This window comes from Gopherus flavomarginatus, chromosome 12 (assembly GCF_025201925.1).
Source record: "Gopherus flavomarginatus isolate rGopFla2 chromosome 12, rGopFla2.mat.asm, whole genome shotgun sequence".
In the NCBI taxonomy this organism is placed as follows: Eukaryota; Metazoa; Chordata; order Testudines; family Testudinidae; genus Gopherus; species Gopherus flavomarginatus.
Genome location: NC_066628.1, coordinates 25,693,188 through 25,720,282, shown reverse-complemented (window position 1 = coordinate 25,720,282; position 27,095 = coordinate 25,693,188). Strand labels below are relative to the sequence as shown.

The 27,095-nt window shown below is 47.8% G+C and overlaps 1 protein-coding gene across 2 annotated transcripts; it reads right to left on the bottom strand.

Annotated features, from left to right (window-relative positions):
• Positions 1–2,541: 2,541 nt before the first annotated feature.
• LOC127032448 (zinc finger protein RFP-like) lies at positions 2,542–21,608 on the bottom strand. Of its 2 annotated transcripts, XM_050919719.1 has the most exons (9): positions 21,130–21,608; positions 19,000–19,447; positions 12,164–12,259; positions 9,931–10,122; positions 9,292–9,330; positions 8,938–8,960; positions 8,093–8,208; positions 5,318–5,377; positions 2,542–4,135 (listed from the first exon to the last, which is right to left on the bottom strand). In XM_050919719.1, the coding sequence occupies exons 1-9, from the start codon at positions 21,249–21,251 to the stop codon at positions 3,618–3,620; spliced, it is 1,614 nt and encodes a 537-aa protein (XP_050775676.1). In that variant the 5' UTR covers positions 21,252–21,608; the 3' UTR covers positions 2,542–3,617. The 2 variants fall into 2 exon arrangements, with proteins under 2 accessions (XP_050775676.1, XP_050775677.1); XM_050919720.1 differs by having other exon boundaries at positions 2,544–4,135; positions 19,000–21,219.
• Positions 21,609–27,095: the final 5,487 nt, after the last annotated feature.

Here is a 27,095-nt window from a genome sequence, read left to right as displayed (position 1 = left end):
CCCTCATGCACCAGCAATAAAGCAAAATTTACGAATTGGTAGAAAATTGCAGAGACTCCAGGAGAGATGCTGGGACCCAGTCACAAAGCAAACACTCCGAAAGCAGGGAATCCAAGGAGTTGAGATCAAAGGGATGCAGTGTGCGGTGAGTGAGGAAGACAACATCTTTGTTGTCACAACACAGGACACTCTAGTAGATGGGGAGGGAGTGACCAACTGGGCTATCAGGCTCTTCTATGATGGGGGTCAGCCTGGCTTCCAGGCTGGCTGAGGTGTTTACTTCCCCAGTTTCCTTCTTGTCTCTGCCCAACGTTGTCCTCTCAGTAACTGGGAGATACTGCCCCCTCCCCTCCTTGGGGCATCATTTGTAACTCTTTAGATTTCAGGGATGGCTTCACCCAGCACTCACAGGGCAATTCCTGTCTCTCTCTGGCATTGGCACAGCAAGTTCACAGTTCTCAGCATCAGCTGTCTGGCTCTCAAGAGAAAAGTCTGCAGTTTCCCAGCTCTGTTCCCCTCACCTCCCACCCTCTCCCTCTCCTGACTGTTTCTCACCTCCCTGTAGGGATCAGGCAGTAACTCCATACCTTCTTCAGTCTTGGCCTCTCGGAGTGTGAATCTAGCTCTCACCCTCAGTGTTCGTGCTGAGAGATATTGATAGTTTTCATTGTTCAAACACACAAAAATCTCATGACAAAGGGTAAAGAAAGGTTAAATAAAATTAAAAAGGACTTGCAGACCCCTGGGAGCAGAGTTGGGGTGAGGAGGGGCCTTTTGTGGAGAGTAACTTTCCTGTCCTGCCCCAGCACTTTCCCCCAGGTCTATCTCCTCACTTGGAGTCTCTGGGTTAGGAGTTGATATGGCAGAGCTCAGGGCAGCCCAGAGTGTAGTTCCAACCACATGAGAAAGTCCTCTCTTGGCTGGGCAAAAGCGGGGGTGGCTTCAGTGAAGGTCTGTTCCAGCACAGACCCCACGGGGCAGCAGCAGCTACTCAGCCTGGGCTCTAAGAACACAGTGGAGGCAGCAGCATCTGCCTCAGGAAGCTCAGGTAACTCTAGGGCTCTGGTATCCTGAGCACAGAAACTGACACCGGCCTCCTCTTCCTTAGCAATTACCAGAGCCCTTTGGTGGGGGCAGTTAATGATCGAGCCTCCCTGTGCTGGAAACTCATTCTAAAATTATCGCACACTTTTTCACAAGTGGCCAACCTCCTGGCTGACATCTCATTTCTGTGCGTGAGTAGGGAAACCAGGGCAAAACTACTGTATGCTTGCGGCTTTCACCCCGGTCCGTATGCAGCTCAGCTATGTGCTGCATTGGTCCCAGCTTCAGTGATTGCTAAATGGCATGGTACAGTTTCCTGCAATGGGGGAACTAACAAGGCTGCAATTCCTTGGAATCTGCGGCAGAGGATTAACAAGTACCTCTTGGAAACTTTCCAGAGCCTCTCTCTGGATGATTCCCTGCAGGTCTCAATGTCCATCGACGCTCCACTTGCCTATGTAGATTAGCTACACAGGGCAATGTACAGCTCACATAAAACACTACCTGCATCCCACTTTTCGATTCCCTACACAAGTCAGAGCAACTTACCCAGTGTCTCATCTGCTTCCTGCTCCCCGTAGAGCACTTCTGTAGTAGAGGAAAGTTCCTGGCTGCCTGCCCCACTGGGCAACCCCACTGAGAGCTCCACATCCTCTTCTAGCTCCAGTTCTTCATCCAGAATTTCAGCCTCCTGGTTACCCCCTCTTCCTGCTGCCTCCAAAGTATCCACGATGCAATCGGTGATGGAAGTGGGGTCACCACTGAGGATAACATTCAGCTCCTTATAGAAGCGGCAGGTCTTAGGTGCACCACCAGAGTGATGGTTTGCCTCCTGCGCCTTAGGGTATGCCTGCCTCAGCTCCTTTATCTTCACTCTGCACTGCTGCATGTCCTGATCATAGCCCTTTTCGCACAAGCCTCGAGAAATTTGCCCATATGTGTCCCGATTCCTATGGGTCAATCGCAGCTGCGACTGAACAGACTTCTCTCCCCATATACTGATCAGATCCAAAAGCTCAGCAGTGGTCCAAGTGGGAGTGTGTTTGGTGTGATAGCCAGCCATGCTCACCTGGGAAGCTAGTAAGCAGGAAATGAGATTTAAAATTCCTGGAGCTTCCAAGGGCAGCGGAGTTCAAACCGCTGACCAGAGCAGCAGCATGGGAATTGTGGGACACTTTCTGGAGGCCAACAAAATAATAATAAATAATAATAATAATAAAAGGCATGGTGTCTACACTGGCTGTTTGTCGACAGAGGAAAAGTTAAAATTCTCTTGCGGGCTGGAAGTTTTTTGTCGCCAAAACTGGGCATTTTTTTTTGACTAAAGTCCCATTGCAGTGTGCATGCTATTGCTGTTTTATTGCCAAAAGGCAGTTTTTGGTGACAAAACTTGCCAATGTAGACAAGTTCATAGACAAGGCCTAAAAAGGAACAAATCAGAATTGTCTTTCATGCTTTATTTATAGTAAATACCCATCAGAGTGAAAAGAAGCTGAGAAGCAGCTTCAATACGCACAATAATGAAAAAGAGACCCTCAGATTTTGGAATCATTTTTTTAATAATACTAAAATGGCAACAAAATCAAGGAAGTAACATATGAAATTAATGAGTTACAGACTCACCTAGCCGGGGGGGGGAGGAGGAGGGACTGAACCAGAAAGAATAGAATAAACAAAAGGAAAAGATAAAGTAAAACAAAATGAACAGTGTGTCCTGGAGAAAGGGTGAAAGGCGAAACAGCCAGAGGCCATGAGAGGGGAAGGGACAAATTCAGGGGAAAGAATGGAGAACAATATGGGGAATGATCTGTGACAGAGACCAGAGGAGAGTGGAAGAGACACACAGAAATCAACAGGTTTGGGAAATGAGTGCTAGACAATGGTGAGTAAAAAATGAACAATATGAAAGGAAAGGGAACACAAAAGGGATGAAGATTTATAAAACATCACTGATCAGTACAAAACCCTCCCTGCTGCTGCGGAGCATCCAGCTTCTCCCCAACTCCCCAAACCCTGATTAATTAATTCTGGATCCCTACCACCCCCACATCTGCCTGTCCCCAGCCCAGCTGTTAATTCTGCTCCGTGTCCAGCCCTCACATCTGTCCCTTGGGGCTCCTCTGCTCCTGCAGCCCCACAGGTTCTTCAGCCCCTCCACCTCCCATCCTTGGTGCTACATAGAGGGAGGGAGGAGGAGCTTCCATGGGTCATAGAGATGAAGAGCCAGGGACTGGGTAGATGGAAGTCCTCGAGGGTCACAGAGACTTGGATGACAGTAGCTAGAGAAGCCCATTTTGTTTTCATTCTTATCCCTCCACCTCCCCATCCCCATTTTCAATGACACTATCTGAGCCCAGATCTACAGAGTCATCCTGGATCACAGGAGAACAGTGACAAACAGGCTGCAAAATCCTTGGGGCAATGAAGTTGGCTTCTCTGCCTCCATCACTCCTTGCTCTCTATGGTTTGACAGATCAGAGACCCCTGCCTCAAGACAGTAGAGGCTACACTGCATGAAGCTAGAGAGGCTGGTTTCAGGGTCCCCAGTAGGATGTTCCCCTTTGCCATGTGTCTCAGGGCCAAAGTCTGAGCTGAGATCCCGGCCACCCCACCCAGAACCAGGGGCGGATTCTCCCCCCAGTGACAGAGGCCGGTGGGAAAGCGAAGATTGGGGCCCCGTCACTAGCATCGAAAAATGTCACCTGCCTCCGTCCACAGTCTAGGTATACTCCAAGCCTGCTGGGGACCTGATCGAGAGGCAGGGGGGTCTCAGGGGAGGTGAGAGCCTGGCAGTGACCCCAGCAGCACTCCACAGCCCAGATCCCTTTCTCAGGGTTACAGCTGATTCGCCCTTTCCTGCTCACAGACTCTTTGACCACCCCCACAGCCCAGTAGAGCCCATCCCCCACTGAAACCTCCCAGTAATGTTTCCCTGAGGTGAAACCCTCAGAGCCCAGCACACAGAGGTTAGTGTCAAATCTCTCAGGATTGTGGGGCAGATCCTGTGCTGTGTCTTCCCATCTCACACTTTTCCGATCCTCAGACAGGACGAGTTGGGGATGAGCCGTGTCTGGATCCAGAGTCACATTCACTGGGGGGAGAGAGAAAATCAGAGTGCGAGGGGCAGAGCTCAGCCCTAGGGGAGGCTGGGACCATTTCTCACACTCCCCAGCAGCCCTGTTCTGGCTGGATCCCAGGGAACTGCCTCGATTCTGGGCACCTGAGGCTGAGCAGAGAAGTCACTGCGGTAGTTCCTCCATGTGCGTAATTGGACCCACTTTATTAGTTTCTCATTTATTTGCAGAGGCTTCAGCTCCCAGCTCCCCCTACTGGAGCTGCTCCATTCCAAGCAACAGAGACAAAGCCAGGAAGGTATCAGAAGTTTTTGTGAGGTGGGAGCAGAAGAGGAAGGTAATAGCTTTAAACCCCAGAGGGAAGCTCCCTTGCCTAATGCAGCCTCCACTCCCAGGCCAGGGAACAGAGAGGATGGTACAGCATTGGGAGACGCTAGAGAGTAGGAGGCAGCATTGTGTGGGTTTGCCCCATTCCCAGCCCAGGGAGAAGGGAGGAGCTGCCAGCATCAGGAGAGCATATCCCCAATCCAGGAAGCAGTGGACAGCTCCAGTGGGAGAGCCCTGCCCACAGGAAAGATAGAATATAGGAGAAGAGTGATGAGACCCCCTGCACTGGGGTAAAGCAGAGGGATTCAGGGCCGGCTCCAGGCACCCGCGAAGGAAGCAGGTGCTTGGAGCGGCCAATGGAAAGGGGTGGCATGTCCAGGTCTTCAGCAGCGGGTCCCTCAGTCCCTCTCTTCCTCTTTGAGCTGCTGCCGAAGTGCCGCCGAAGAGGAAGAGAGGGAGCAAAGGACCTGCGCCAAATTGCCGCAGAAGCATGAAGCGGCACAATTGTGCTGCTGCTGGAGTGCCGCCAATCGACTTCATCTTTTTTTTTTTCCTGCTTTGCTGCTTGGGGCGTCAAAAAAGCTGGAGCTGGCCCTGGAGGGATGTGTCAGCCCTGAGGGCAGAGAACTTTGTTCGGGTGCTGGGCAGTGTTTCTATTCAGCAGTGTGGGCATGAACTCAAAACTAAGGTTGGTGTTAGGAGTGTTTGTCTGACTTCAGCTTGGAATCTTCTCACTGTTTAATGTGTTATTTTTAAGGCTGTGAGTATCATGGCTGGTGTTCGTTTGGTTGATAACTTTAGTTACAATCTCATGCAGATGTTTTCGTTGGAATTTTCTCATAATTTAAAGAAAATCTCCTCTGCAATCTCACCCAGTCTGAGTGATCCCAGGGATTCTCCTCTTTTTGTCTCCAGTATAGATGGCAGAGTAGCTGGAGGGGAAAGGGATTAAAGAGACAAGAATTCAAGCTTTTGTATTTATAATAGCATTCGCACTCTGACCTCATAGAACTCTGTTTTAATTATGGTAAAGAAACAGACAGAGACATGCTCATGTCTTTAATATAAACCAATCTGAAACCTACCTCCATTATCCAGTTCTCCAGAGCACACACAAGATCATTACAAGGGCCAATCAGAGGAGGGGCCAGGAGAGCCATTTGGCCTGGTCCTCAGGCTGAAAGGGAGCCTCAAATTTAGACACTTATTTTTTTGCCATTTGATAAGTTTCAGTTTGTTTTTATGCACATCCCTATTGGACCAAAATGTGACACAATCTCTCAGTTTAGAGCTGCAAATTTAAGCAAATAAGAGATGTGATTTGGTAGAAGACATAATTTTTTTTCTTAACTGATATAGAGTTTTTATTTTTATTATGGTTATGGGCCTCAAAAAGCTGGAAGTGGCCCAGGCTTCTCTGGACCTCTGAGAGGACCTGGTCATTACAGCATTAAAATATAGCCCCCATAACAACTAAAAATAGTATTGCTGTTGTTGCAACTTAAAATGTTCATTTCTGCATTTTTAAAAATGGATTCAGTTTACTAGAAGTAACCGTTCATATATGCTGTAAATAAAGAAGGCAGGAAATTTAATGCTTTTCCTGGAGGGTTTAACTTGTTTAAAAGAAACTCCGCATCTTAAAATAACAGATAGAAAGCTCTTTGCTCATTCTACTGACTATCTGAATTGTTTACTATTCAGTCTGGCCCCAGTCCAATTAGATCAAATAAACAGAGTTCTACTGTATTTCCTTTTCAATCAGGCATTTCCTAGCAATAGAATCAACAACCATGAGAATCCAGTTGCTTTGTTTCATTCACTTACTAACTTTTGTCATCACCTAGACCCAGATCATACAAAGACTTTGGTATAAAAGTAAATTTACCCACTTTGGTCCTTTTGATACTAACGGGATGTTCAGAATTTGCAGAATTCTGGCTTTAACTGTGAGCTGTTGTGTCTGTTTACCCAGCATCTCTACAGAGAGCAGAATGATGGGGCCCTCAGCCTGCACAGGCAAAAATAGGAATAATAATAGAATCATTTTATCAATGTGGAAATGGGAGAAGATTGACTCAATGGGCCAGATTCACTCCAGTGCTGGCAAAAGGGGAGAGGGGAAGCAGTTTGACTGTGCTATTCAGTAGCTGCAGGGGCCAATGCAGACCTTGGCACAGGCTCAGGAAGTTTTGAAGTCCAGCGAGAGTCCCTATTACAGCGGCCCTCATGTTTCTTGGCTAGCAGAAAGAGTAGGCACAGCTTTACATTGCCCATATTCCTCTATCCTTTGTCCATTTCCTCCCTCTTCCACCCGCCCTCAACAACCCCACTCCATTCTCAACCCTCTCAGGAATTCTCCTTGTAGCTGCAGCTGCTGTGGAGGAAACACAAGAGGCTCCTGTGCTGGAGGGATTCCTCATGGTGTGGGAAGGGGTTTTTCCTTCCCTACAGCCCATGTGGCACAGACTAGTTGCCATATGGGACCAGAGCATAGTGATGGACTAGGTCCAGATTTAACAAGTGGCCTATAATTTAGGGTCCAGATTTTGGTCCCAATTTTTAGGCATCTGGGGTCTGGTTCTCAGAGAGGTTGGGCATCTGCAGCTCCCATTGATTCCACCTGCAGCTGTGGATGCTACACAGCTCTGTAGAACATGCCCTGCAGTTCTCTATTTAGAAGAGAAACTCAGGTGGCCAAAATTAGGTCATTTTACTAAATTTGGGCATTAATATTCTGACCTTTGGAAAGTCATGAATTAATGTGAGACATCCTGTTGCCTCAGCCCCTGCTACATCTGCTCAATTTGTCTGCTTTCCACTATATATTATGTTAAGTATTGAGAATAGGTACAAGGGTCATTTCTTATGCATAAATTTGGACAGACTGAGATTATTGTGCATTTATACTGACTATTTGGGCTTTGTCCTGGTTGGCAGTTTGCTTGAAATAAGGGAAATGTTGCCTTAAGTAACCTTGTGATTAAGCGATGTGTTCATAAGTTGTTATGTGGAACAAAGAGATGATTTGACCCCACAATGTGCTTAAAGACAACAGACACCCAAAATATACTGCACGGGAGCAGTTAACAAAGTCCAAAAACCCAGATGCAGAGAAAAGGGACAAAGTGACCTATGCATAATCAGTGGTAATAAACCAATCAGAAAAGAGAATAATAATATGAAAATAACTTGGATAGAAAAAGCCTTACCCATTATAAAGTTCATGCATGTGTATTGTATGAGTTATATAAAATAATTAATATAACACTCAAAAGTGATTGCAAAAGAATAAATATATATTTTAGCCATGTATAATATATCATACTTCATAAGAGCGTCATAGGAAAAATCCATTGTGACCCGCCTATGCCCCAGGAGACAAAAACTGGCCAGTACTTCTTTCTGTATGTCTGTCATTTCTTACTCCAATACTAATTATAATTGCTTTTTCTATAAATAAAGGCTTGCTTTCAATAGAGGTTTGAATTCATAACCCTCAGTGTCTTGGACCCCAAGTGCATGGCATTCTCACCAGCAATTAAATAGAAGCATAATCTAATTATGAACTAATTAGCCAGAGCCTTTCTCCTGCCACAGTCTCAGAGGCTTATCTGATTTCCCTACCCTACATTTCTTCTCAGTACCTTTGAATTTCCTCAGAGTCTTCATTAGAGCAATAGTTTTCTGGAAGAAGTCACTGAGTCTCTTTTCCAGTTCAGGAGAAATCTCCAATGGCTGCTGGAACTTCCCCTTCTCACACCTGGACAGAAACAGTTTAATGTGGTTATATTTCATTTAGTGACTCGTTATTAGTTCTTGCTAGTGAGTTGCTGCTCTAATAATGGGCCTGGAGTTAGAATTCCTCTCCTTCTCCCAATCTCAGAGCAGGTGCAACATAGGCCATGGCAGTGCAACCTCCCCCTCAAAGGTCCCATTAATGTTCTTCAACTCTGGCCTGGAGAGACCAGTTTTGGGGATAAAAGGGGAATTGAGTCTCCATGGCCAATTCACCCCTTGGCCTCCACCCTCTGATGGACAGGAGGTTCCCATGTCAAGTGCTGTAGAAATCTTCCCACTAAAGATTGATTCACCAACTCTCTTCTGCACAGCTCATTCCATCCAGGTCTCCAAACAGTCCTCAGGTGGGAAAAACTTGATCACTGCTGCCATGTGTTGAATGGTAACCAGTGCCCCAGTAGTGAAAGTCCCATATTCCATCTCCCTAATTCTGATGCATCCAGTCCCCCAGAGATATGACTTCTCTAGAATATCATTTAGGTTTATCTTTTCCATTTAATAGGCAATTCCAGAGTCTTCTGTAAAAAGGTGAGAACCTCAGGATTAAGTTGATCAGAGAGATTTATATCCAAAATGCAACCTTCCCCCCACATTTTGCTGTAGAACCCTGGGGAGATATGTTGGTAATATCATCTCCAAATTCCTTTCCAGCATTATGAAGTGTGAGGGGGAGTGAAAGAAAGCCACCTACCTGCTCAAAGTGTTTCTGACATCCTTTTGGGAGGGGGGGGAGAGAGAGAGAGAGAAAGAGAATTTCAGTCCCATCTGAGCCACGCTTAACATTCCAAGGAAGGGATTTTGCAAGTATGGGGAAAAGAGGCCCTGTCCTGACTCCAGGACCATGGATTCCCTGAGCTAATGGGGCGTTTCAATCTCTAATATCTATGGGTCTGTTACTGCAAAGAACAATATTCATTCATAATTCAGCCAAGCACATACTGAGTGAGATACACTGTGGTCTCTAACTGCTGGACTCCTGTGCCCATGTTTTAGGAGCAGTCCTATCCCTGTGTTGGGATCTAGAGTATTTCTAACTCATTCTCACCTGCAGGAATTCAGTTGCTGGTTTCTGACACTTCCTCTCTGTCACGGAGTCACCGGGCTATGCTCTGGAACTGCTCCCCACCAAGCCAGTCAGGACTTTGGGGAGCCTCCTCTTCACCTGGGACACCTGTTCCTCCCAGGTCTGGCTAAAGATGCACATGTTATCAGTGTCTGCCAGGGCCAAGTTCTCCATTGCCCTTTGCTTGTTTAGAATCTCCCCAGGCCTAGGCATGGGGTCGGCATCGGACATTGTGATGGCTTTAAGCTTCCGATAGCCCCCACAAAACCAGATCATCCTGTCTCCCTTGGGGATCAGCCCCACAGGTGAGGCCCATGGGCTGTAAAACGGCTGGATCCCATCTAAAGCCAGCATGTCCCTGACCTCTCTCTCCAGGTTCTGGGCTGCTTTCCCAGTGACTCTGAATGGGAAACACCTGATGGGGAGATTGTCTCCCACCTCAGCTGGCACCTTTGCAGAGGAGGGGCCCAGGCCATCAGTTGCTAGGAGACAGAGTGTCAGGCATTTAGGTGCACTGGCCCTTTGCTCTGCCAGATACTTAAGAACTGCCATGGGGACACTGAGGCACCAACACAGTATTCAGAGCAAACATTAAGAACTTTCCCAGTTCGTCACACTCTCCATCTCACTGATCAGCTCACTGAGACGGGAAATCTCCTCAGAGAGTTTGGTGATATTTTCATTCTGTATCTTCACAATCTCCTTGTCTAGCTTTTCCAGCTGGGCCAGCAGGAGTTGCTCTTGTTCCTCCAGGAACTGCAGCAGTTGCTGAAATTCAGAAACGATCTTCTGCCTCTCCTTTTGTATCTGTTTCTGTAAATCAATAGGGAAAGGGCTGGTGAGGGACATGGAGGCAGCATGGAGTCATGGGTGGTGGGTGAAGCTTCCCCTTGGAAAGGCTAGGTCCTTGCCCTGCCTCTTCCAACCAAGGCTCCACCTCTTCCAGCTGAGGCCATGTCCCTGGTCTCTGCTTTCAGCCCCATGCCTCCCATGGCCCTGGCCAGGGGTAGCAGCTGAGAGCTTGGTTCCTCCTCCTCATGGCCCTGGCTAGAGTAGGAGGGAGGGGGAAGAGGAAAGGGTAGCTGAGAGTCATGGGTGGGGGCTCAGGGCTCTGCCCTGGACAGAGTTCTGAGCCTGTCCCCTGTTTTGCCCCTTCCGCCCGCAGCCCCATACATGGCTCCACCTCATTCTGCCTGTTGTCCCAAGGCCATGCCCCACTCCACCTCTTTCTCCTGAGATCCTGCCCCCTACTCACTCCTTTCTGCCCCCTCCTCCCCCTACGAATCGAGGAATAAGAGCTCTTCCAGGCTTGGCACCATGGCAGGGGGAAACTTTTCTGTGGTTGGCCACAGTCCCTGGGCATTGGCCCTGTGGGCACATACAGTGATCCACCACTGCCCTCCCACCCTCCCCCGGGCGAGTGACATTTGTGAAGGCTTAGCTTCCCCCAACTTTCATTATGTGCTACCCGTGCCTTGGGTCCTTTATTTGACCCTTGCCCTGCTGATTGTTCAGTAAACAGAACTTCTTTGTAAAGCCCTAAGATTTCTGACACTTGATTCTATCCTGTGGTTACTTAGAATCACAGAATCATAGAAAATTAGGGTTGGAAGAGACCTCAGGAGGTCATCTAGTCCAACCCCCTGCTCAAAGCAGGACCAACACCAACCAAATCATCTCAGCCAGGGTTTTGTCAAGCCGGGCCTTAAAAACCTCTAAGGAAGGAGATTCCACCACCTCCCTAAGTAACCCATTCCAGTGCTTCACCACCCTCTTATAGAACTAGTGTTTCCTAATATCTAACCTAGACTTCCCCCACTGCAACTTGAGACCATTGCTCCTTGTTCTGTCATCTGCCATCACTGAGAACAGCCAAGCTCCATCCTCTTTGGAACCCCCCTTCATGTAGTTGAAGGCTGCTATCAAATCCGCCCCCACACACACACTCTTCTTTTCCGCAGATTAAACAAGCCCAGTTACTTCAGCCTCTCCTTGTAACTCATGTGCCCCAGCACCCTGATCGTTTTCCTTGCCTTCCGCTGGACTGTCTCCAATTTGTCCACATCCTTTCTGTAGTAGGGGGGCAAAACTGGACACAATACTCCAGATGTGGCCTCACCAGTGCTGAATAGAGGGGAATAATCTGCTGGCAATGCTCCTACTAATGCAGCCCAATATGCCGTTAGCCTTCCTGGCAACAAGGGCACACTGTTGGCTCACATCCAGCTTTTCATCCACTATATTCCCCAGGTCCTTTTCTGCAGAATTGCTGCTTAGTCAGTCGGTCCCCAGCCTGTAGCGGTGCATGGGATTTTTCCGTCCTAAGTGCAGGACTCTGCACTTGTCCTTGTTGAACCTCAGATTTCTTTTGGCCCAATCCTCCAATTTGTCTAGGTAACTCTGAACCCTATCCCTACCCTCCAGCTTATCTACCTCTCCTCTACTTGGGAGAGGATTCTCTCACACATTTTTATTTTAGTTCCAGTACCTCTGAAAAGGGATGTTTCCATGGTTGACATGATTAGGACATTGTGTTATCAATGACCGGTGAGAATGGAGATCCAGGGCAGCAGGAGGCAGGACTCGGCATTACACTGACAGAGATGTCCGGGTGAAAAAGAATCACATGATCCAACAATGCAAGAAATGACACAGATACACTGAAAGCCACAAGGGCTAGAAATTAACTCAACTGAAATAAAAGCTTAGATTCTGCACATGAACCTAACACAAAAAAATCTAGGATCATGGAGAAATATACCCATGCCCATATTTACCAAGGTCACAGAGGAATCTACGGACAAACAAATCTCTCACCACAAGTCTCCACAGGTTAATAACAACAGGCACCTACCAGATACTCCTGGCTTTTCTCCTCTCCAGTCACTTTAAATCCAAGCAACTTTTCTCTTTCTTTCCTCAGAGTCTTCCAATGCACCTGACATTTTTCCTGTAGGATAAGAAATTATAAAATATCAGGGTTAGATTGGACCTCAGGAAGTCATCTAATCCAACCTCCTGCTCAAAGCAGGACCAATCTCCAGATCCCTAAATGGCTCCCTTCAAGGATTGAGCTTACAACTCTGGATTTAGCAGGCCAATGCTCAAACCACTGAGCTATCATTTTGAACACTGAGAAAGGTGTGTAGGGGTTTGTTCTTCCACCCAAAATACAAGATGACTTGATCCTAATCTGTTCATGACATCAGGGCCACAGAGTAGATGAAACTGGAGACTGGAAGTGTGTCATATTCAGACTTGTTTCCAAATCAGTTTCAGTCTTTTCAGTAATTAGAGAGAGACCTCAATTATCCAAGCTTGACTGGTACTTATTAATAAATTAGTAGTACAGCACGCACCAACTAACTGGAGCCACATGGTGGTGAGTCAATAAATTTACTTTTGAGAAGATTAAACGAACGAAGTGACAGAACAAGGAGCAATGGTCTCAAGTTGCAGTGGGGGAGGTATAGTTTGGATATTAGGAAAAACTTTTTCACTAGGAGGGTGGTGAAGCACTAGAATGGATTACCTAGGGAGGTGATAGAATCTTCTTCCTTAAAGGTTTTTATGGTCAGGCTTGACAAAGCCCTGGCTGGGATGATTTAGTCGGGGATTGGTCCTGCTTTGAGCAGGGAGTTGGACTAGATGACCTCCTGAGGTCCCTTCTGACCCTGGCACAGGTCAGCACTGCCCAGAAGTAGCTTTGCTGCAGACAAGTCTAATCCTAGGTGGTAATTAGCATGGACCTGCACTGTCTAGAGCTCTTTTGTGTGTGGACTTAAGGTGCTAGGGGTCCACGTGGTGTTTAACACAGTGACCACCTCTAGTGTAGGCTGGTATTTGAATGTGAGCCCTCATGGAGCTACACATGAGTACACCATCCCAGTGAGAAATCTCCTCTCCGTGTTGGGCTTGAGACATTTATCACAGAGTCTTTACCTTTTAATGGCCACATTTCATCATTGCTCAGTGCTGCTGGGGATGCAGCAAGGCCTAGTGGTTAGGGCCCTGATCTAGTCCTTGGAAGACCTGGGTTCTATTCCCAACTCTATCACTGACCTGCTGGGTGACACTGGGAATGTAACTGCTCCTCTCAGTGCTTCTGTTCCCCTCCCACCCTTTGTCTGTCTTGTTTAGAATCTAACCCTCATTGGGTTTTGTGCAGGGCCCAGCACAATCATGGTCGGATCTCATTTGGTCTGTTGGGGATACAGAGACGAAACTACTACTAATAAAAAGCATGTTACAAATCAGTAACAACAACAGTTTGTAATTTCCTAGTCTCCACCCTGAAGAACATAAGAATGGCCATATTGGGTCAGACCAAAGGTACATCAAGCCCAGTATCCTGGCCAATGACAGGTGCCCCAAAGAAATGAACAGACAGGTTATCAGCAAGTGGTCTATGCCCTGTCACCCAATCCCAGCTTCTGGCAAACAGAGGCTAGGGACACTATTCCTGCCCATCCTGGCTACACATACCATGGATTTATACAGAGGCAATATGATATTTTCTGTCTTATTATTTATCCCTTTCTTGATGATTCCTAACATTCTGTTTGCTTTTTTGACTGCCACTGCACATTGAGTGGATGATTTCAGAGAACTATCCACAATGACACCAAGATCTCTTTCTTGAGTGATAACAGCTAATTTAGCCTCCATCATTGTATATGTATCGTTAGGATTATGTTTTCCAATGTGCATTCTTTGCACTTGTCAACATTAAATTTCATCTGCCATTTTGTTGCCCAGTCACCCAGTTTTGTGAGATCCTTTTGTAGCTCTTCACAGTCTGCCTGGGACTTAACTATCTTGAGTAGTTTTATATCATCAGCAAATTTTGCCACCTCACCGTTTACCCCTTTTTCCAGATCATTTATGAGTAAGTTAAATAGGACTGGGCCCAGTACAGATCCCTGAGGGACACCACTATTTATCTCTTCCATTCTGGAGAACTGACCATTTATTCCTACCCTTTGTTTCCTTTCTTTTAACCAGTTATCAGTCCATGAGAGAACCTTCCCTCTTATCCCACAACTGCTTATTTTGCTTAAGAACCTTTGCTGAGGGACCTTGTCAAAGGCTTTCTGAAAATCTAAATACTCTATATCTACTGGATCACCTTTGTCCACATATTTGTTGACCCCCTCAAAGAATTTTAGTAGATTGGTGAGGCATGATTTCCCTTTAAAAAAAACATGTTGACTATTTCCCAACAAAGTATGTTCATCTATATGTCTGACAATTTTGTTCTTTACAATAGTTTGAACCAATTTGTCCGATACTGAAGCGAGGCTTACTGGCCTGTAGTTGTCAGGGTGACCTCTGGAGCCCTTTTTAAAAATTGGCATCATATTAGCTATTCTCCTGTCATTTGGTACAGAAGCTGATTTAAATGATAGGTTACAGATGACAGTTAGTAGTCCTGCAATTTCACATTTGAGTTCCTTCAGAACTCTTGGGTGAATATTATCAGGTCCTGGAGACTTATTACTGTTTAGTTTATCAATTTGTTCCAAAACCTCCTCTAATGACACATCAATTTGGGACAGTTCCTCAGATCTGTCACCCAAAAAGAATGGCTCATGTTTGGGAATCTCCCTCGCATCCTCAACAGTGAAGACCAATGCCAATAATTCATTTAGTTTCTCTGCAGTGGCCTTATCGTCTTTGAGTGCTCCTTTTACCATCTCAATCGTCCAGTGGCCTCCCTGGTTGTTTAGCAGGCTTTCTGCTTCTGATGTATTTAAAAAAATGTTTTGCTGTTACTTTTGGAGTCTTTGGCTAGCTGTTGGTAAGGGAACTTTGGCTAGCTGAAGGGAACACTCTCACACAGACTGGCCTGTAACTCATGTGATTTAAACCTCAGTGGTCATTTAACAACTTCTGTTCTGTAGAAAGTTCCCTTATGTCACCATTGGGAGCTAGGTTTGAAAAGGAACCAGCTTCCCAGATAGAAATTCTCTCACATCAGACATCTTTAATTCTTCAGGGCTTTTTGCCTTTCTTGCCACACTGCCATATAATTTACTTGTTATAGCGAAGGCTTTACAAAGCAGAATAATGCAGTTACACTGGGTTTCCTCCACATCTTTTAGATCAAATGACCCGTAGTGGGAAATGGTTTGGAAAATAATTCAACTTCTCAGAGGAAGGTTTCTTTCATTCTACATCGGTAAAGTCCTGATGCTGCATAATTTATTTTTTATAGCATGTTTCATACAATGGAGGCTTTACAGAGCTCAGAGATGCAGTTACACCACTAGCTGTGATAGGCAACTTGCTATAAAATTAATCTGTAAATAAAATCCAAAGTTATTACTCTGATTAATAGCTTAAAAAGATATCCAAAATCTAAAGTTACTCAACTTAACAGCAATTCCTTACATTGTACTCCTAGGCAGTCTCCTCTAAGGGAACCACCATGTGAGCTCACGACAGATAGCAAATCAGTCAGATAAAAGTTTGATCCTCTTCACAGAACAGTTTCAAAGGCTCCTGGTGTTCCCTGCACTCCCTCTCCCCTCCCAAGCCTTTTGCTGCCTCTAAACTTGGCTGTTTCTATGTCTTTCATGAGCTGCCTGTTTGACCTGAGGTTTCTCTGTTGCAGTTTCTCTTTACTGAGGGCCAGTGGCAGATTAACACACTGGCCCATGGGACCTCAACCAACTTGGGGCCCCCAGGAGCACCAGAACCTGTGTAGGAGGGAGGAGGGCCACCAGCACCAGAATTGTGGCCCTGCCCTCTGCCCCTCCTGTTCCCCCACAGGCCATCCCCGCTGGCCAGGCCAGAAGCTGGAGCCAGGCCAAAGTAAGAGCCACCCAGGGAGCCCAGGCTACTGTGGGGAGCCTGAACCCTCTACCTGCTGGGGGGGAGGCAGACCTTTGCCTGTGTCCCCACCCCAGGCACACACTCAGGGCAGGTGGAGGGTCTGGAGCTCCCCACAGCAGCCCTGGCTCCCTGGGTAGCTCTTAGGGATCCTTGGGGAGAGAGGAGGAGCAGGGGGCAGGGCCCCATCATGTGTGTGGGGGGGTCCTAAGGCCCACCTCAGTCCCTCCCATGACCAGGAAGAGGCTGGCACAGTCCCTGCACCGCGCTCCATGCCTGCCCGAGGATAAGGAGGCAATGCATGGTGGAGGCATGAGGGGTCACATGCCCCACAGATTTCTGGGGATTCTTCTGGTGGGGACGGCCAGCAGCGAGGAGGCAGTACTCCGCCTGGCAGCAGTGCTCTCACTGGGTCCCCGCAGCTTGGGGAGGGAGGGAGGAAGCAGCAGGAGATGGCTGCCAGCTGAGCTCCTCCCCTGCCATATGGGGCTGTTTCACCTTCCCTGGTGCTGAAGTCCCAGTGCTGCTACCTGCTTGAAAGACGATCCACTGAGGTGAGTCAGGGCTGGAGGCAGAGGCATAGAGTGGGATGCCAGGAGCAGGGAAGGCAAAGCAGCCCCATGTGGTGTGGGGAGCAGCTCAGTCAGCCAGCGGCTATCACAGTGGGGTCCTGGTCCTTGACGGAGGCGCCCAGGTGCTATGATAATGCAGCCAGCCACCCTGCTGCTTCCTCCCTCCCTCCCCAGGTTGCAGGGACACACTGAGAGAGCCACTGCCAGGGGGTGTGCTGCCTCCTCAATGCTGGATATCCATGCCAGAGTGGTCCCGAGAAATCAGAAATCACGTGACTCCCAAGATCTTTCATTTGTGCCCCCCACTAGCCACAGATATGTGTCACCTCTGAAAGTGGGGGGCTATGGCTGCCCCCCTGGTTCTGGTTCCCTTCAGCCACCAGAGTGTGGTGGGCCCAAATGTTCTTTGTGCCCAGGGCCCCAATGAATCTTAATCTACCTCTGCTGAGGGCAGGAGATGGCTGTATCGGATCCCTCCCAGCACAGGCTGAGCAGGCTTGGCTATAATTGTGCCCACACTCCAGAGTGACAGGTTCTGCGAAATACTCCAGACATATGGGATATGTAACTTCATCCTGGAGACTTTCCACCCAGTTGTCCACAGCCATGGCTCCCTCTGAGCAGTGTAACAGGATAAGGTTCATGTTCCTGAGCTCAGAAATATACCCCACCGGCAACACCACTGGGTGTTTCCCTTTGCTGTTTGCTAGAGGTAAAAACACCAAAGAACTACAATGAGCACGTGGAGAGAGAGAAGTTCAGGGGGTTGAAAGCTAGCTAACAATGACTCACAGACCTGAGAGGATCAAAGGACAAATCTGCAGCCATTGAACCTGAGTAATACACAGACATAGCATTCAAACATGACGCTGGGTAGAAATTTGATTTTTTTAGAAGGGTCATAGTGCTACAATCTGCCTCTGTCAAAGGGAAATTCTTCCTTTTGGGTAAATGCAATCTGAGTACAGTAGAAAATTCAGAAAGTGCTCAGATTATGTTTGAAAAAGAAAATAAATGACACATACAAAAGCTTGTTTGGAGGGAAGGGAAATTTGTATACTCATTTATATACACTGCAAGCTCTTTGGGGCAGGGACCTCAGTTCATGTAAGCTCCCAGCACAGATTTGTGTATCCTGTTTATTTTCTTGGGATAGTAAACTGGGCCTTCTTTCCCGCCTGCTTCACACACAGAACCCCTAGCAGGGGAGAGCGGGATAAGGATCATAGCAGTAGTTGCTGGAGTGAACATCATATTGAGATGTGTAGGGCAGTTTCCCCTTCTCAAAGCTATTAACTCAGGCTCTCTACGGACTCAGTCACACGTCACTATATCAGTTATGCTTGTGACATATTTTCAAACTTTTCTTGTCAATCATATGGACTAGAAAGTTACTTTTTGGTGGCTGATTTTTTTATTCTGAAACCTGAGGATCTGTTTTAATCATGTGACTCCAGAAATGGGTCCCTAGGGAAGAGCCCAGAGTACCTGTGCTTAAACCCACTCATGTATAGACGTTCTACTGGGGCAACAGATTCTTCCTAAAGGTGGAGGGGCAAGGCCCCACCCTGTCCTGCCTCTTCCCCTGAGCCAAGCTGTGGGGCCAGGGCCCCTCCACCTGCCTGGCCCATGTGTCCACCTCTCGGACTCCCCACTCTGCACAAGTGGAGGGTCTGCAGCGCCCCACAGCTGCCTGCATGGCTCTTACCGGCTGCAGCTCTTTGGCCCCCAAGGCTGCACCCACCGGCCAGGCTGGAAGCCAGAGCCAGGTCAGGGGAATAGCCACGCAGGCAGCTACGAGGAGCTGCAGTCCCTCCACCTGCCCTGGGTGGGGGACCTGGGGGCCAGGGACATGGGCTGGAGGCTGCTCTCGGGACCCCTCCATCCAGGCATGTGGAGGGTCCATGGCTCCCCACAGCTCCCCGGGCTGTGTCCATGATTAATAACAACACCCTGATGGCAGTGCCTGGGCTGTCAGGGATGTGGTGGGAGCAGCTCATTCCCTCTATTCCTGGCCTGGCAACAGCATGGACACGTCTTGCTTCAATCCTGAGTTGAGGAAAGTGCCTCATACAGAGCTGTAGTTCCCTTGTCTCCCTAATGAACAGTGCAGGGCTGACAAGCTGAAGCAGCATCAGTGGCCAGGGCTCCCCGCAGAGGAGAGATTTAGGTCAATCCAGAGATCAGGGGAGAAAAGCTGGGAAACTGGGAGATTCTGGGGCTCTGAAAGATTTAGTCTGAAAAGGAAAGGATTGGATTAACCCAGATCCACAATGTTTCCTACCTTATATTTCGGGGCAGCCTCCTCCATGAGAAGCACCGTGTGAGATCTGTGCTTGGGGGATCTCTCACAAACCACACACACGGCTTCCAAGTCCTCTTCACAAAACAGATCCAGGGATTTGTCGTGACTCTCACACAAATTCTCTTTTCCTGGTTTTAAATCTAGTTGTTTGATTTTTTCCACTATATTTGCTAGCTGATAGTTATTCCGGAGACTCACTTCCTGGATTCGGGCTCTGCAGTTGGGGCAGCACACAGGGTCATAGTCCCCCTTTGTCCATGTACCACAGTACTGAGTAATGCAGACTCGGCAGAAATTGTGCCCACAGTGTATGGACACTGGGTCTGTCAGATATTCCAGGCAGATTGGACATTTGGTTTCCTCTTGGATTTCCTGTACAGGAGTCCCTGAGGCCATGGCTGCTGGGATCTCTGGTCTTCTGTTCTCTCTGCATCAGAAATGGTTTTGCTGATAATGGGAGGTGCTTGTTCCACCTCATATCAGGTGCAAAATGAAGTGAAGATAAAGGAGAGGTCAGAAGGAGGAGCAGGAGAAAGATAAGGAAAGAAGGAAGCAGGAACTCTATAGGCAAGGAATGGGAGCAGTGGGGTGTAAAGAAGCAGAAAGGGAGTGAAATGAAAAGGGGGAAAGGACACAACCAAACAAGAACACAAAAGCTTAAACTCAGGGTCTGTCTACACAATACAAGTCCAGGGGATCGGGCTGGATTGTATTCCAGCGGCTAGCACAAGCCGCCATCTTGCTGCTGCAGCCAGATTGCTATTGGTAGTGTGCTCGCTCCAGCAGAATCAAAACATGTACATCTACACAAACTGTGTATCCCACCTCCCAGGTGCTTGTCCTCTATCAAACTAGGAATTCTTAATTCACAACGAGGGCATCCACAGCCAAACACAGACTTGCATTGAAACAACAGCAAGTGGGAACGAAACACCATTGAGTTATTTCAGTGACAGTCAGGGTTCCCCCCCTCACTCTGAACTCTGGGGCACAGATGTGGGAACCCGAATGAAAGATCTCCTAAGCTTATATTTTACCAGCTTAGGTTAAACCTTCTCTAAAGCACTAATTCCTTAGTCTGATATTGCTGCCACCACCAAGTGATTTACACAAAATATTCAGGGAAGGGTTACTGGGAATCCTTATCCCCCTAAAATATTCCCCCAAGCCCCTTCACCCCATTTCCTGGGGAGGCTTGAGAATAAACTATCAACCAGTTGCCTTAGCAATGTAAGCACAGACCAGACCCTTTGTCTTCAGGACACTGAAATCAATCCGGTTATTAAAAGAAGAACTTTATTTATAAAGAAAAAAGTAAAAGAATCACATCTGCAAAACCAGGATGGAAGGTAACTTTACAGGGTAATAAAAAGATTTAAAACACAGAGGATTCCCCTCTGGGCTCAGCTTCACGGTTACAAAAAAAGGAATGAAACTACCCCTGTAGCATAGGAAAATTCACAAGCCAAAACAAAAGACAACCTAATGGATTTCCTTGCCCTACTCACAGTTTCTGTGGTTTTAGATGGATTATTCCAGGTATATTTTCAGGAGATGTTGTACCTGCTTGGCTTCTTCCTCTGTCCGGAGAGGGAACAACCCACAGGACAACAACAAAATCCTTCCCCACTAGATTTGAAAGTATCTTATTTTCTCATTGGGCCTTCTGGTCAGGTGCCAACTAGGTTATTTGAACAGCTTAACAGGTAAGGCAATCCAGTACAGTTGCCAAGGATACATAAAGGTTGCTACCCTTCCCCCTATAGTCATGATAGTGACAATGTGTGGGCAGAGGAGCCTTTGCTTGGCTGTGTCTTGCTGAATATCTAGCCACCTGCCTGGGACCAGCCGGGATACAGGGGCTCCATTGGTTAAGGTCAGTTTGTGTGCACTAGTGATAAGGCATGAAAACAGCAACACCTCATTAATCAGCAGCAACCCTTGAGCTGAAGGGTGATTTTATGGTAAATCTTTTAAGATTTATGACATCTCAGTCTAAAGGTTACAGCCCAGCCCATTCAAAACACCAGCTAAGAGCTAGAAAGAAGATTTTAGTTATAAACTTTGTAAAACTCCATAGACAGAAGGAAAAGTAACAATCCTACCCACCCCCACCCCATTCCAGCTGTTCCAGTCTCTTCCCATAATTTTTTTCTCCTTGGGTCAACACTGAGCTCATAATCACTATGTGTAATGGTTCTCCTGGGGGGAAACACAAGCCAGGGATCCATGTTTTGGTTTGTCTGACTCTGGGGAAAGAAGTGTCAGCTCTGAGAGAAGGAACAATAAGGACTGCTCAGGACACAAAGCTAGATATGTTGAAGTCCACAATGAGCAGCAATCTACTCCCCTGCACAGGCTGTTTGCTGCTGGAGCTCCCCACAGATGTTTCCCAGCAATGCATTTGCTGCCATAGGTCTAGATTCTAACCCGGGTCATATCATTGCTCCTTTGACCTGAGCAGTTAGCCAGTGTTTGGGGCCTCGCTCCTTTCTTCCCTTTGGAGGAGAAATTGATTATAGGAATCACATATTTCTTTTGTGCAGTCATTATTATTTACAAACAATGTCCCACACATTCCTGTGCCCTGAAGAACTGTCCTTACTCAGAAATCTACACCTGCTTTCCCAGGGAACCCTGTGCCTGAAGCAAGCTCTGTCTCCATTTCCTGCCAGGATCAGACTCATGACTGCTTCTCTTGGCTGTCAGCACACAGAAAGCTGCCAGTCAATCCCTCAGACACTGTATTTTCAGCTAGGTCCAGGGAACCGCCCCTTAGGCTTGGCAAACACTTAAAACATAGGCGCTGATTCCGTGGATATTCTGGGGCTGGAACATCTATGGGGAAAAATGATGGGTGCTGAGCACCCACTAGCAGCCCCCCATCAGCTTCCCTCACCCCCTCAGCAGGCCCCGCAGATCAGTGCCTCCCCTCTATCGCCGCACATCTCACCTGCCACGATCAGCTGTTTTGCAGTGTACAGGAGACTGGGAGGGAGGAGGAGGAGCAAGGACACAGTATGATTGGGGAAGGAGTCAGAACAGAGAGGGAAGAGGTGGGGCTGGGGTGGAGCGGGGCTGGGAAGAGATAGGGTGAGGGTGGGGCCTTGGGAGAAGGGGTGGAGTAAGGGCAGGCCCTGGGGCTGAGTCAGGGGTGGAGCACCCCCTGGCACAATGAAAAGTCAGTGCCTGTGATTTAAAATGTAGATTAACCTAGTTAGCTTATTCAGGCCCGTGAAAAATAGTGTGCACTGAGTGCCACAGCTAGATTGACCTAACCCGCAGTGTAGACAATGGAATTCTTCCATTGACCTGGCTACCGCCTCTCAGAAAGGGTGATGGAAAAACCACTTCCATCAATGTAGGAAGCATCTATATTACAGCACTTCAGTAACACAGCTGTAGCGATGTAGCTCTACCGCTGTAGTGTAGACATTCCCTTATTCTTCCTGAGGCCTGGTCTACATCTAAAACTTAACTGTATTACTCACTGCTGTGAAAATGTCCACATCCTGTGTGACAGTTATTTTGATCTAACCCCTCATGTAGCCGCAGCTAGGTAAATGGAAGAATTCTTCTGTTGACCTACCTACCGCCTCTCACAGAGCTGGATTAACTGCTGTATTGATGGAATAACCCCTTCTATTGATGTAGGAAGTGTCTGACTTACAGAGCTACAGTGGCACAGGGCTGCTCTAGTCTAGACACACCCTAAGACTGTGATCCACAAAATCCAGCACTTTGGCTGGGAAGCCACTTAAGCTAGCCAATGAGAGATGCCAATGAAGGGGGCATGTGCTAAAACTTCCCCACAAAGAGTTAAGTGCCTGCTTAGCTGCACATACCATGGATGGAGGAGAAGGGAGAGTGCTTTCACCTCATCTCCCTTATTATAGAGGACCACTGAGATGAGTAGAGTTGAGGCTGAGACCAGCTTTCTGTTTAAAACTTGACTATTTTTAATCAACACAGTTCCTCAGATTGCCTTGATATTTGGAGTGCCTTGTGGAGGAGCAGGTTTGGACTAGTGGTCCAAATTTGAGGCCATTTGATGAAAGGTTCTCAAGATTACTTTTTAGTGAATTCTGTGCCAATGCGCACACACAGAATTCATTGTCCCCAGAAATTTTTTTTTCTCCTCAGAATGTAGATTCTGCTGGAGAGGTGCTGCTGTTACACCTTTTGCCCACCAGAGATTTCTGCAGTGCCAGATGAGAGGGCAGCCAGCTGGGCGGAAAGGCTGCATTCCTCACAGCAGAACCAAGTAAGGAGAGACAGAGTGGGGCACATGGGGCTGCTGGGGGGGAGGGGGTCACACACTGGGGTTCAGAAGGGCTAGTGGGGGGACAGACTGGGGTGTGGGATCAGGAACTAGTGGAGTGATAGCATTGAGCCAGTGGCTGAATGGGAGGGGGCTGCAGGGATACGTGGGGATAGGGGTGGGGGCTGCAGGGATAAACAGGGATGTGGGACAGGGACAAGGGCAGAGGTGCCTGCCTTAATGGGAGAGGCTAGGGGTCAGCCAGGGTCTGCATGGGGGAGACTCCTCAACTCCCTAATAACCTCTCCCCCACCTGCAAAAGAAACCTGTTCCATACTTCTCCCACTCACACCCAACAACCCTCCAGGTTCGCTCCCAGGCTTCTTCGCTCTCCCTCAGCTCTTCTGTTACCCCTGACTCCACAAGTCTTTGTACTGCTTCTGAGGGGTGCAGGAAATATGTATCTGTATTGTAGTTTAAATTAATTATTACTCAAAGTTATGTATTAATATGCCTAGTAAGGAATCTATTTCTCTCTCTCTCTCTCTCTCTAATCTTTTTTCTTGTTGTCTGTATGGTTACAGATGTACTTAGACAGGTATTTTGAAATAAATTAACAAAATAATTGAAAGTGGCATGATTATATTGTATTATTTTGACAAATAAAATATGCAGACTTTTTTCAGAATTTTTATATATTGTTTGTACAATTTTTTGGTGCAGAATTCACCCAGGAGAACAAGCTAAAGCTCCCTGAATAAAACAGCTTTTCCAAAAGTGGATGGCTTCTACCAACATTTTTGTGTCCACTAATAGGGAAAAGCCCAGGGCTGAGCATTTTGCATCTGTGTCTCACTCACTGGAGGCTTACCCCCACGGGACCCACTAGCCTTTTCTGATCACCATTGGCTTCTCCCGATAAGACCAGCTCTCAGATTCCTATGGCTGCCACACAAAAGTGATTATATTGAGCACGTGCAGAGAGATCCCTGCAAGGTTGAAAACTAGCTGCATCTTATAGGCTCTGGGAGCCTCTGAGGGACTGCAATGGCTACTGAATCTGAGCATCACCTAGACATTAAGATCAGAAGGAGAGCAGAGCCATGCCAGATCCAGAGGAGCCAGAGCTGCAGCCACAAAGCCAGAGACACAGCCCAGGGAGAGCATATCTTGTGCTGGGAGCACAGCTGCAGCCAGGTGTGGTGAGCAACTGGGGCCAGCCAAGGGGGGGACCTTGGGCAAAGGGCCCAGTGCAGAAAGACACCCCCAGCCAAGGGTCCTTGCAGGCCAGACTGGGAGGGAGATCTTAACCTGGTGGAATGCTGATGCTGGGAAGAAGGGTCTCACTACCCAAAGCCTGGAGGTGTGTGGCCACCACCATTGCAAGTTTCAGAGTAGCAGCCGTGTTATTCTGCATCCACAAAAAGAACTGGAGTACTTGTGGCACCTTAGAGACTAACAAATTTATTTCAGCATAAGCTTTCGTGGGCTACAGCTCGCTTCTTCGAATGCATAGAATGGAACACACAGACTGGAGATATTTATACATACAGAGAACGTGAAAAGGTGGAAGTATGCATACCAACTGGAAGAGTCCCATCAATTGAGATAAGCTATCATCAGCAGGAGAAAAAAAACCTTTGAAGTGATAATTGAGATGCATTGCAAGTGTCCAATCCGCAGCATCCCTGCAGCACTGCCAGGGCCTGAGAAGAAGACCTGGGACCTACAAGGAACAGACTACAAAGTGCCTTAATGTCCAGAGACACTGTTTGTAATATTCCCTGCCACAGAGCAGGATGATGTGTTTTCCTTTAACCTTTCCCATTTTTTCTTACTCTTTTCTTTAGATTAATTGTTAAGTAAACAACTTGTATTTGCTTTAAATTATATGGAATAATCAGTGGGTCAGGGAGGTGCCCAGTGCAGAGAGGGTACCCCGGAGTGGGGACACCCTGGCCCCTGTCCTAGGTGACCACAGCAGGGTTGGGGGTTGAGTCCTCCAGGAATCCTGGGTCCAGCCTTGTTGGGGTTACAAGGACTCTGTCAGACAGGAGAGTGGAAGGGGAGTCCTCAGGGGCAGGGAGGCCTCTGGGTAAAGGAAGTGGGAGCAAGGACTCAGATCCTTTCACCAGCCCACTTCACCGGGGTAGTACAGAAGCCAGGAAAGTTCCCCACAATAGCGGGACCATTCCCCCACTTACATATGAATCCCTGATGCTTCTCAAACTAATCCCTAGATCTCCTCACATCACATACACACCTCTACCAACATGGTGGTAATTGGGGGAACAATTCCTGATATTCCCAAGGCCCAGAATTATCACTTAGTAGGTCACAGGCAGAAAGGCAGGGGTGCTGACAGAATTTACACATGCCATCTGGATGCCCAAGAGATTCAGAAGGAAACTGACATCCTAACTGATAAGTGCCTGCTGTTGGAGGAGCAGTAGCCAAAGTGGCATGAACATTTCTACTTAAATGCAGATTTTTTCAAAGTGCGTTCAAATCCATGTGCAGGGGCAGATTGCCTAGCAAATGGCTAAGGTATATCAGGGTCAGAGTTACAGTTAGCTGTGAAATTTTGGAGTTATTTCATCATAGGGGTTAGGAGTTAGTTACCCTAAAATTACCTTTATTCTGCAGCTTGGCGCAGATCCACAAAGGGACTTTGGGATATTCTGCTTGGGTCTGTCTCAGTCTCTCCTGTTAAAGCTCTTCCACAGTTTATAAAGAGTTAAATATGCATTGGGACAGAGGGAATGAGAATGATTCTGCAGTCCTGTCTTTAGGGCACTCACCTGAGAAGGGATTTAAACTGGGATCTACCACCTCTCCAGGTCAGGTAGAGAAAAGAATTAGACTGGAGTCTCCCACGTTACTGGGGAATTCCCTAACCACTGGGCAGAAGGTTCTAAAGTAGGTTATGCTGAGTTAGGAGTGCTCTGAGCACACCTGCCAGACCAGCTCTCCACCCCCCACAAGCATCTGGGCTCTAGGTGCCTGAGTCCCTCTGTGGAGCTGGGCATTCCTGCTTTGCCAAGGTCTGTGTGTAGGGAATGAAATGTTCCTGCTCTGAGGGGCACAGGGAGTGCAGGCGGGGGCTAAGTGCCTTCAACTTTAACTTCATGTTAAATTCACAAGCAAAACTTTGCTCTTTTCATGTTATCAGTAGAAAGCATTGCCCAGTTCTTCACTGGTACTTGAGTGTCTAAACCCCATATTTAGGCCCCTAAATTCCAGTATTAAGTTGTACTGATGCCTCATCTGGAAGCCTTTCTCCCATGTAAACGCCAGCATGATCCACAAACCCGGGGAAGACAGGCACACCTCCCCTGCCTATAATCCCTGGAAGCAGGGCCGGTGCATGCATTTAGGCGGCTTAGGCAATTGTCTAGGGCGCTAGCATTATTAGGGGGGTGGCATTTTGCCAAAGGGGGCTGCAGGTGGCTCCATGGAGCTGCCGCCGTTGTACCTCCGGAGGGTCTGCTGGTCCGCGGCTCCGGTGGACCTCCCGCAGTCGTGCCTGTGGCTGCTCGCGTGGCTGCAGTGGACCTCCCGCAGGCATGCCTGCAGCAGCTCCACCAGAGCCACGGGAGCAGCCGACCGTCCGCAGGCAGGACTGCGGAGCCGGGGGACTAGTGTGCGGGGCGGCGAAATGGCCGTGCGCCTAGGGCGCTCAAACCCCTAGCGCCGGTCCTACCTGGAAGGGTTGATTTGGTAGGCTGGCATGCTCCGAGTACCCTTGCTGCACCAGGTGCCATTAACATCAGGGAGAAGATGGTAGTGAAGGTGCTATCGTTATAGTTTTCAG